We start from the raw sequence: 11,512 nt of genomic DNA, 5'->3' as shown, positions 1-11,512 counted from the left end.
TTTGTCTGAATCCACTGAGGACATTATTGCTGAACTGGCTGAACGGAAAAAGCGCCAATCAAATGTAATAGCCATGAATGTGGCTGAATCAATAAAAGTCGATGGTCAAGATCGCTTGGAGGAAGATAGAACAAAAGTCCTCGCAGCACTACCACCCAGTCTCGCTAGCAACACAATGAATTTTAGAATACGGCGACTTGGTCGTCCGTTAGCTGGCCGTACACGGCCGTTACTCATTGAAACACCATCACCAGATGATGCATTAACTATTCTCAAATGGAAATCAACAGCTGAAGCAGAAGGACCTCAGATTACCTTCAAGTCTGACTTAACACAAGCGCAACAACAACACCTCAAAAACCTAAGAGCTGAACTTGATGCCATAATAAAGGGTGGTGATTTAACAAAAACCATTAAATATATCAATGGCATTCCTAAGATCGTTACTAAGAATTTTCGCCCGCCCACCAAGAAGAATCCATCCAACAGCGCTGATAATAAATTATCAGAACGTGAGGGGACTGAGAACAAAACAAAACACTGTGCTTAAGAACGTGTGTATTTTAATATTTGACAGATGTCACTTGAAGTCTGTTGCGCTCTATGAGTTCTGGGCGTGACTTATGTTATAGTGATAACCTGGCCTCCGTATAATTAAAAAATGTAATCGATATAATATCGGCATTCGGTTTAAATCGATATATCTTGATCATCTAGAGTTGTTTTGCATGGAAAATTGTAAAATTCAAAGCAATTTGAAGGCGTGAATTTAGAGCGAAATATTTTCATTTCGTAAAAGATGGCAGATAGTGATACCGATAGCAGCTCATCTAGCAGTGAGAGTGAAAGTGTAACTTCAAGTTCGTCAAGTACATCGTCTTCTGCTGATTCGGCTCTAAGCAAAAAAGAATCATCTGCTAAAAAAGATGATACTACTACAGAGAATGGAAATGATTATAAATCTTCATCAGTTCCCTTGTTAGAAGAAAAAAAATCTTTAACACCAAACGAAGATTACTTGCCTGAGGAAGTTAGTGTAAAGAGCTGCGAAAATGGAGAAGAAAATGATAAAGTAAGGTTAACTAACACAGAATGCCCTGACAGAAATAAAGTGTTAAGCGATTCCATTGTTGCGGCTGAATATGATTCAAATGAAAATAAAGCCCCTGGAGAACTTGAAGAAGGTGAAATAACTAATAATGAAACACATACCCAAGTAGTAGACGATAAGGAGAGAGAATCAGAAAGATTTAATGCGTCGAATGGAAATATCGAACCAACCCCTACTGGTGATAAATCTGAGGAAAGCACTATCGACTTGAGCGAAAGCAAGGTTTGATTTTCTTATACTCTGTAAGTTTTTAAAATAATTAAAATTATTTTTTGCAGGACCAAGTTTCCGAAAAAAAATCGGAATCCACTTCCGCTAAAAAATCTGACGAGAATAATAAAATACAGGAAACAAAGGAAACCCGTAGTGCAAACAAATCTCGTCGGCGCTCTAGATCTCGTTCTCGAGAGCCAATAAAATCCTCTCGACGCAATCGTTCCCGTAACCGCTCTATTTCCAGACAACGTTCACGATCTCGTTCCCGTAAACGTTCCCGTCGGTCAGTATCCCTAGAAAGACGACAAGAGGAACGTAAACGACGTCATGCCGAACGTGAGCGCTGCGAAAATGAAGATCGGAAGAAAAAAAGAAGAGAGAGAGGAAAAAGTCTTAGTGTTGAAAATTCGCCGAAAAGTAATCAATTGTCTCCCACTCGTAAAGAAAAAGACGAAAATAAAAATGATAATAATGACAATGCTACGGTTACTGATCCAAAGGCAAAGATTACTGATCGCCAGCGACGAACTGTGGATCTGTTAACATCACGTACTGGCGGTGCTTACATTCCACCAGCTAAGTTACGTATGATGCAAGCCGAAATAACCGATAAAGCTTCAGCTGCGTATCAGCGTATAGCATGGGAAGCACTAAAAAAATCTATTCATGGTTATATTAACAAAGTGAATGTAGACAACATAGCGATTATAACGCGTGAGCTCCTGAAGGAGAATATTGTACGAGGTCGTGGTCTACTTTGTCGTTCTATAATACAAGCCCAAGCAGCATCACCAACATTCACACACGTCTATGCAGCTTTGGTCTCTATAATAAATTCCAAATTTCCTAATATTGGTGAATTATTACTTAAGCGCTTGGTGATACAATTCAAACGAGCCTTTCGTCGAAATGATAAAGCGGTTTGTTTATCTTCGTCTCGTTTCGTCGCCCATTTGGTAAATCAGCGTGTGGCACATGAAATTCTCGCATTGGAAATACTAACGTTGTTAGTAGAAACACCTACAGACGACTCAGTGGAGGTGGCTATTGCCTTTTTGAAAGAATGCGGCATGAAATTGACTGAGGTGTCGTCAAAAGGAATAGGTGCCATTTTTGAAATGCTTAAGAATATACTGCACGAGGGTAAATTGGATAAACGCGTACAGTATATGATTGAAGTGGTATTTCAGGTACGAAAAGACGGTTTTAAAGATCATCAGTCAATTATTGAGTCCCTTGAGCTGGTGGAAGAAGATGATCAATTTACACATTTGCTAATGTTAGATGAGGCCACAAATCCTGAAGATGTTTTAAGTGAGTAATAATGAGTTGATGTGTATTAAAATAGTTTAATCATTTGTAATTTTGCGTAAGACTAAACTTTATATTCCCATTTAGATGCTTTCAAATTCGATGATCAGTATGAAAATAATGAAGAAAAGTATAAAGGTCTTTGTAAAGAGATATTGGGAAGTGATGCTAGTGGTAGTGGCAGTGGTTCGGGCTCTGGCAGCGATTCTGAAAGTGGCTCTGGTGACTCGGATTCAGAAAATGAAGGAGAAGACGGTGGCCAGAAAACGGCTGGGGACATCATTGACAACACCGAAACCAATCTAATTGCTTTACGGCGTACAATTTATCTAACAATAAACTCGAGTTTGGATTATGAGGAATGCGCTCATAAGTTGATGAAGATGCAGTTGAAACCAGGTCAAGAGATCGAGCTCTGTCACATGTTCCTTGATTGTTGTGCAGAACAGCGCACGTACGAAAAATTTTATGGATTGCTAGCGCAACGATTTTGTGCCATTAACAAAATCTATATTGAACCATTTGAAGAGATATTCAAAGATACATACCAAACAACTCATCGTTTAGATACAAATCGCTTACGGAATGTAAGTAAATTTTTTGCACATTTACTATTCACTGATGCCATAGGTTGGGATGTGCTGGAGTGTATTAAACTAAATGAAGATGACACGACCTCCTCAAGCCGTATTTTTATAAAAATTCTCTTCCAAGAGTTAGCCGAATATATGGGACTGGGGAAATTGAATACTAAACTGAAAGACGAAGTTTTAACGGAAAGTTTGGCTGGTCTATTCCCTAAGGACAATCCCAGGAATACGCGCTTCGCTATCAACTTTTTCACATCGATTGGCTTGGGAGGTTTAACTGATGAATTAAGACAATTTTTGAAAAACGCACCGAAATCAGTGCCAGCTATCAATGTTGAAATATTGGCAGTTAAGCCAGAAGAAAGCAGCTCTTCAAGTTCGTCATCATCTTCTTCAAGCTCATCAAGTTCATCAGACAGTAGTTCCACGACTAGTGATACGTCAGACTCTAGTGATTCAGAAGATGAAAAACGTAAGAAAAAGCGGAACAAAGCAAAAACTGATAAAATGAAAGGCAGCAGCAAGGATTCGAAGAGGGAGAAGGTAAAGCGGAAGGCTCATTCAAGAAAAAATAAAGCCAAGAAAATTAGCGAACATAATAGTAGCAGTGATTCTGACAATTCATCAGACTCCAACAGCAGTACAAGCGATGATGAAAGCAGTAGCGGCAGTAGCAGCAGCAGTGACGATAATAGGCGTAATCGTAACCGTAACAACAGTTCTAAAAAGTCCAAAGATTCTTCGACCAAGTCAAAGAAAAAGTCGAGAAGGGCAAATGATGATAAACAGGATAAAATGCAACGAAATCATAATCGTAATGATGGTGAAGATAATAGAAAAGCAAGTAAAGTAAAAAGAGATAAACGGGACAAATCGGAACGAAATGAGCGTAATGATGAAGAGAAGAGTAGGAACGATAATAGATATTCTGACAGGCAACTGGAGCACAGACGGCAAAGAGATAAGTCACCTGATAGAAAGCGGGAAGATAAAGAACAAATACGTGAGCGAAAGGAACGTGCTAAAGAGTATGTTCGCCGCTCTGATGAAGAACGACGAAAAGATCGTGAGAACAGACGCCAACGCAGTCGTAGCCGTAGTCGCAGCCGAGATCGCAATCGTGAGGACCGTAACTACTATGACAAACGTAGTGTGCGATCAACGCGCAATGGTTCCAAAGAACGTGGATAATCGTTACAGTTAGTGTGACATTGAATTTAAATAGGCTTTAGAGCTATTGTGGATTTTTTATGTTAAAAAACTGGTACTGTACATGTCAGAAATATATTGAAACAATTATTTTCTCTAAACTTTATCAGGATAAGAGCTATAATGTTTACTTACACACAAATTTTTACATACATAAATGTTTGTATTTTAAATCATACACACAAGCAATTTTAATTAATCAAAAGTCGTTTAAAGATCAAAGAGTATTGTCGTTCAATAGCTTTCAAATGAAATTTAAATACTTTGTATTACTCCAATTTCCACCTCCCAATTTACAATATTAGTCCTTATGACTATTCATAGCCTGTCGCAGTTCATCCACTGATATCAATTCGTTTGAACGTTTTAATTTATTTTGCGCAGTTTCCCACGTAATATCGAACTTTTCTGCATCCAATAAACGTTTAAAAATACGTCGCAGTTCCTCTTTGGGGCGTAATTTAGCGAAATCACTAGGGGCAAGCCCAAAATGCATTGGAATATCAGGAGATATAACATCTTTGACAGTTGTCGGCTCTTCTGCATTCTCCGTATCGAAGGGTTTCGATGGTATGGCTTCAACGGGTGGTTTGTTCCGATCTTGACAGAGTAGCCGGTAGGTGGTTTCTTTGTTATAAATATTTGGTGGCATTTTTGAGATATTTCCGGTTTTTGGTATTGGATATTGTACATGTATGAGCTTCCATAGCTCTTCATATTTGACACCTTCTGTTGGTAGACCCTCGTTTTCAATCAATTTGAAATGACGTAGCGCTGTAGTTATCTTTTCCGAATTACAATAAACGCCCTCTCGCCTTAATATCTCAAATATTTCCTTCAATGTTAACAGTCCTGTTTTTTTAATGTCATGATTCTCCAAAGCTAATTTTAAATCTTGCATGTGAAAGTTGTGGCGTTCGAATAGCTTCTGCCGCACTTTATTTAAATGCCCCAATGCAGTTATAAGAGGACTCGTTCCTTCACACTGATCTTGTATTTCCATAAGTGCTTTCACATTACATTCATCTGCGCCAGAGGGTGCACCGAAAGACATTTCGGGTGTTATATAACGATTTTCTCTAATAATAAAAGAAAAATAAGAAACGCCATTAGTATCGACAGTTATAATACCCTTCACAGGCGCATTTTTTACATCGATCTGTTTGTGTGGCTCTGATTTGAAGAATTTGTTCGGATATTGTACTATGGCCGCGGACAATAAAGATATCTTCCCAAATAAAAAAGTTTTCCATACAATAACTTGAGTTGGATTGGTCAGATTGTATGTCCGATCTGAAAAATGGCTTCGGAGATCAGTGATGCCTTGGATAATATTCTATTTGGTGAAAATATTTCGTCAAATAACAAATTTTGTTATGCAAAATCTTTATTTTGATCGGTCAGTTCATATAGAAGATATTTCCATAGTGGTACGATATTGGTGGGTTCGCCAAATGAGCAGCATCATCGTCATCCGACGCTTCCTTTTAGATGTTACTACATCAAGCTATAACTAGTTCAACAGTTTTAACCTTTTATGCTTTAGTAGGCACTTATGTAGGTAATAGCTACAAATGTCGGGCCGAGACACAAAATAGTTTTTGAAAGTACTCCCATTTAAAAACTAAGAGTATATAGCATAGTATTATTAAGTGAGTGGTTTATAAACATACTTAATATTCCAGTTTGGAGCTCAAAATTTCGGTCAAGGGTGTAATTACAATTTAAAATATTATTTCCTTTACCTATAAATACTGCGTCCCAAACGGCCCAAAGTCCTTTCAAGGAATTGCTTTTGCGCCTTACTGATGATAATAAGATTATCACATTGTTGAATTGCTCTCTTAACATATTTTCCATTGAAGTCCACATCGTAAACCGTCCCGAAGTGGTTATTCTTGTCGAACGGTTTTTTATAACTAAGAATTAAAATATATTTTTTGAGTCTCAACAGATGTGTGAAAATAGTATAATGCTTCTTACTGGCGACTTAATTGTTCTGAAGGTAAGTAATGACCATGGCTGATAATATACTTTTCATGCCAGCGAACATATTCGCGGTTCACTTCATCTGGAGACTTTCGCGGTAATATGAGATCATATAACGATTCGGATCGTATTGTAGAGTCCCCAAAGGTGGTATTATCGTTCGTTACATTTTGAGGTTTTGAGTCCAATGGAAAGACTTTACCGAGTTCAGGTTTCTTAAAATACATATTTTCGGCAAATTTTTCGCGGAATACAACAAATCTACTCTTTTTCAATTCAGGACTAAGTAATTCCTTTATGTTTTCCTCAGGTATATATCGCTGGAAGGGCAAAACATCGTTGCTTACATTCTTGTTATTGAGGCGGCATTTTGTGAGCAATATATTTTCCGCTGCCTCTTCCGTGGAGAATATTTTCAGCGCGTCTTCTGTCTTCTCTTTCGAGACAAAACATTTCCCTGCTGCCCGCAAACTCGGATTGCGATCTACGTATTTACCGCAATTGCTCATGTCAATATATAAAAAATAAAAAGCGCAATTTGGCGATTACTATCTTCAATGAAAATTATAATACGATTTATCTATGTCAAGAAGAAATTTTATGTTTTTATTTTGTATCAAATAAGGTAGTCAATGAGCTAAAAAGAAGCAAACGTGATTGTTGAGTTCAATATAAAAAGTAAAATCATTCATATGAAAAAATTGTAATTGTTGGAGTTAAACGAAGACGAAGAAGGTGAAAAAAACAATTAAAAATTGAGGATTTCTTTCTTCTGGAAATCACAATTTTGTGGGCTTGGTAATGGTCGAATTGTATTCATTCATAATATCGTATTCGTTAGGATACCAAAGAAAAGATTTTCAAGTGACTAATATGTACTACGCGATGTGTGGAAAATCGGGAAACTATTTCCCAAACTTAAATCTAAGAAACCTGCTAACCTAGGGAAGTCTTACCATCCTATAACTCTCTTTGCCCCCTGTAGTGAAGACACTTGAGGGCTTGTTACTCCCGATCTTCACTACTTGAGTCTCGTAAACCGAAAATTGTAGAGTACCACAAAAGAACTTATACTTTCCGTTCCCATTACAGTCGGGTCTAAGTAACTGGAATGGATTCGGTACAATTCCTTCAAATTACGTAAGGAATGTTTTCTACCGTTAAAACAGCAATAGCCTTTAGCTTTAAGCCTAAATTAAAAACCACCCTTTGGGAGGACTATCATAGTCGCGTTGGATTTCGCAAAAGTTTTTGATACTAGAAGATATCAAACACTCTACGCTCAATAGTTATTTATTATTTTTTATATAATACTTTTTCGATGTTAAAATTTTTTGTTAATAAGTGTAAATAACGAATCTGTAGCGTAGTGATTTCATATTCACGAACTGGACGAAAGTTTATAGACTGTTGTGAGAGCATATTTACTATTAACGACTGTCTTTCATAAGATAATTAACTTTTTTTTATTCTTAAGTCAAAATGGTACAAAAAACATAACACAAGATCCCTGGGATTTAAGAGATAAAAATCGAATTGTCGATATTAGCCGGTATAAATAATCGTTAATTTTTTACTAGCACAGTTATCGACCCATCACTACCCATTAGTTTGTTTATATTCCAAAATATATTCATTAATACTTAAGACAAATATTATATTTGTGTAAGCATATTTCCTATTATAGGTGTAACGCCTTATTATATATAATATGCGCCGCAAAAGAAATAGAAAAAGAATGCCAATAAATTTGTTGCGACAATATCAACGTGAGCAGCGTCATTTGAAGCCGGGTGATAAGAAGCCGGGTAAGAAAAAACGTATTCCTAAATTGGATGCTGAAAGGAGAGATCATGAACGGTTAGTTCGGGCCACTGAACTTAAGTTGCAACAAATTTTAGAATCTGATAATATACTCTCAGATATTCCATGTGACATCACGCCAGAAGAACTTCAGGGTGAGGTAAATTTCTTTACATTCAAATAATATACATACATATTTGATTATTGCTAAGTTAAGAAAAGGTTTAATTCGTGTAAAATCAAAGCCATTTTTATACCTTTTTTTATTGAAACAATTCAAATCTGTCATTAAAAACGAATATTACATTTTAGTATGATATTATTTCATTGAGAAATATTAACAAATACGCTGATGGAGCGCCTCGAATACCTGTGCGCCTCATAAATCAATCCTGGATCATCTAAAATCAAAAATATAAATTTATCAAATTATATACTAAATCGGTGCAGTAAATTGGAAGTTATAAGAGGAGCTTCGAAAACGTGAGTGATGGAAAACGCGGTAAAGGTTAAAATCTGATGTAAATTTTGTTGCATCGACTAGAAATCTAGACACAACATTTTTGAGAATGTGTGTAGTTATGTATTTATTTAAGAATAATAATTTTGAAAAAATGTTTTCTTAAGTAAAGCGTCTTAACAATTATACGCGCATACCATGGAGGTATGTTTGCATTGCTAGTAAATATTATTATATATTTTTTATTATTATCTGGTTTTTAATGTACTACATTGCTATTTTTAATTTTACAAGTATTTAAAGACATAAATAGTTATATTTTTATTTTTTTCAGATAGCGATAGCGAATGGTTGTGCAACTACTATTTATATTGAACGTGATGGCTTATCAACTCTAACAATAATTGTAAGTAGAGGCATTTTCAAAAATGGTAATGATAGACATTTTTTACCCGATTTTCGTGAGAGCGCTAAAAGAAGTAGTAACTATTTTCGAACTAAGAAAATTATATATTGTATATTGGTATAATCAAATAGAAATGGAATAGGAAAAGTTCGTACTTTTTTAATGGAGTATCCATATACATTTGCATTGAACTCATTTTCATAGTGATTGATGCCTTATCTTTTCTTGTGGTTTACCCAAATGTTTATTTTTTGAGAAAATAATTGTAAATTACATTTGCTTTCAGATAATTACTTGTTCTCCGAGAATCCAATTAGCTAACACAGAAATTGGTTTTAAGTTTCGATTGTAACATCTTTAGAGAGTTAAAAGTTTTCTGGTAATGGTAATTTCATTTGAGAAATAAATTACTATCAATATTATTATATGTATACCCTGGACAGGGATATTAAGTTGCAATCCAATTTGTATATGATCAGTATGACAAGTTGAGTCGATTTAGCCATTTAACCACGTTAATTTTTATATTTGTAAAGTTTCGATGCAAATGAAGTGAATGTTTTTTTTTGCTTTCAATCACATATGTATGTACATATATATGTTTTCAGAAGATTATTGATTCTAACTTGTTTGTTTCTTCAGTTGGTTACAACAGCAGTTTCTTTCAGCTTTCATCGCAGTGAAATTTAAAAGTAGTCTTAAATCACTTAAAGTTAAAGTATACTAGAACTCCTAGCAGATTGTTGTTGACTCAATTCCCAGAAGAATTTTAATTTTGCTATTGGATTATTATACGCTAAATGTTTGAGCAAATAAGCATAATTACTTAGCACGTTACTTTTGAATCTGGGTCATTATGACAGAGCGATTGTAGTGAGAAAAAAGAATTTATTGTAGAAATAACAATTGATTTAAGTAAATTCAAACATACATAAATATGTAGTCACAAAATTGAGTAGCGACAAATTATAATTGAAGATTGTATTCCAGAGCAAGTGAAGTGGAACTACTTACTCTAAATATATACAGCTGTTGACAACTAATTAGAAACGCCACTTATTTACAAGTAAATGATGTTATTTCCCAAAAAAATCTCGTACCATTTATGTGTTTTCACTCATTTTATTGAAACTTATGTTAAACTTAAACTTGTATAGTAAACACTTTGCTTAAAATTCTCCTTCATTATGAAATTTTAAACAAAAACATATAGTGGGACAACTAACTAGAAACGAAAATGTTTTATCAGCAAAAAATTATGATAGCGCACCGCTAGTGTTTCTTGCCATGTTGTCCTAATTTCATCAACAAGAACATCCATATTTGGAATATTTTTGGTCGCCCAAGAGATGTGCTATAGGGTTTAAGTCTGGGCTGGACGATTCCCACTTCAAAACATTGATAGAATTTTCATTAAAAAACGTTTGTGTGAACTTAGACGTATGCTTTGAATTGTTATCTTCCTTATAACATGCAAATTTTCCTCAGTCCATGTCGACGTATTTCTCCTTGCTTAAAATTCTATCAATCTTATGGAGTGGACCAACACCACTTCAGATAAAACATCCTCACACAATGATTGATCCTCCACCATACTCCGGCCTGCGCACCACACGTGAGTGGAGTGAGTCGTACGTTGCCCCATGCTGCAGGAGTCTGCCCCCGCAACACACAACAGTGGCGTCGCCAACAAACACCCTAGTGCACCAACCGCCCCGGCTGGTTTTGCAGCTGTAACAAATACCACCCACACGTTCCTCCCTCACCACCAGGATCACCCACGGACACCCGCGACAAACCCGGCTACTTCAATTCAACTGCAACGGACTCCAGAGCAAGATCGAGGAGATAGTTGCACTTATGAATCGGGAGCGCGTATCGATAGCTGCGGTCCAAGAAACCAAACTAAACATCCGCTCAGATCTTGAGTTGTGCAGGTTTCAACGTTATACGTAAAGATCGCGAGCGAGATAATGGTGGTGGCCTAGCCTTCATATTGCACAACACCGTGCAGTATCGTCTAATCGATGAAGACATCGATCGAAGGGATACTACCCTAGAATGTCAGGGCATAGCTGTCCGGTCAGGCGATGTCGAGCTCGAAATATTTAATATATACATCCCCCCAGTTACATGTTGCCGTACACGATATCACCCGAATATAGGTGCGTTACTTCGTGGTGAAAACCGTTTGGTGCTAGGCGACTTTAATGCGCACCACGATTTTGGGCATTCCTGTTTGTCAAATGACCGTAGGGGGATTGAGCTGGCGGAACAGATTGACGATTCGACATTCTACACAATGAATGACGAAGCCCCCCACCAGAGTTATGGGCACTTGTAGTAGCTCGCCGAATCGCTAGTGGTGGTGTGTTAAATAGCATAACCTGGCGACCTATGCTAACTCTCGCATCAGA

The 11,512-nt window shown here is 36.5% G+C and overlaps 3 protein-coding genes across 3 annotated transcripts in view; 2 read left to right on the top strand and 1 right to left on the bottom strand.

Moving 5' to 3' along the window:
- The first annotated feature begins 696 nt into the window (after window positions 1-696).
- Window positions 697-4,615, top strand: LOC108969383 (pre-mRNA-splicing factor CWC22 homolog). The gene is made up of 3 exons (XM_018934063.1): window positions 697-1,333; window positions 1,390-2,641; window positions 2,726-4,615. The coding sequence occupies exons 1-3, from the start codon at window positions 800-802 to the stop codon at window positions 4,417-4,419; spliced, it is 3,480 nt and encodes a 1,159-aa protein (XP_018789608.1). The 5' UTR covers window positions 697-799; the 3' UTR covers window positions 4,420-4,615.
- Window positions 4,616-4,715: 100 nt separating this feature from the next.
- Window positions 4,716-7,028, bottom strand: LOC108969385 (EF-hand domain-containing family member B-like). The gene is made up of 3 exons (XM_018934064.1): window positions 6,421-7,028; window positions 6,183-6,356; window positions 4,716-5,516 (listed from the first exon to the last, which is right to left on the bottom strand). Exons 1-3 carry the CDS (start codon window positions 6,933-6,935, stop codon window positions 4,739-4,741), a joined length of 1,467 nt encoding a protein of 488 aa, XP_018789609.1. The 5' UTR covers window positions 6,936-7,028; the 3' UTR covers window positions 4,716-4,738.
- A 1,013-nt stretch (window positions 7,029-8,041) lies between these two features.
- Window positions 8,042-11,512, top strand: part of LOC108969372 — a 9,948-nt gene continuing 6,477 nt past the window's right edge. Inside the window, exons 1-2 of the mRNA XM_018934037.1 lie at window positions 8,042-8,389; window positions 9,024-9,095. Of these exons, the coding sequence (XP_018789582.1) occupies window positions 8,138-8,389; window positions 9,024-9,095 (324 nt within the window). The 5' untranslated portion in view covers window positions 8,042-8,137. The remainder of the gene's footprint in view (window positions 8,390-9,023; window positions 9,096-11,512) is intronic.

This window comes from Bactrocera latifrons, unplaced genomic scaffold (assembly GCF_001853355.1).
Source record: "Bactrocera latifrons isolate USDA-ARS-PBARC rearing strain unplaced genomic scaffold, ASM185335v1 scaffold_25, whole genome shotgun sequence".
Lineage (NCBI taxonomy): Eukaryota > Metazoa > Arthropoda > Insecta > Diptera > Tephritidae > Bactrocera > Bactrocera latifrons.
Note: the sequence above shows the minus strand (reverse complement) of the source record. Positions and strands in the feature narration are given on the sequence as shown.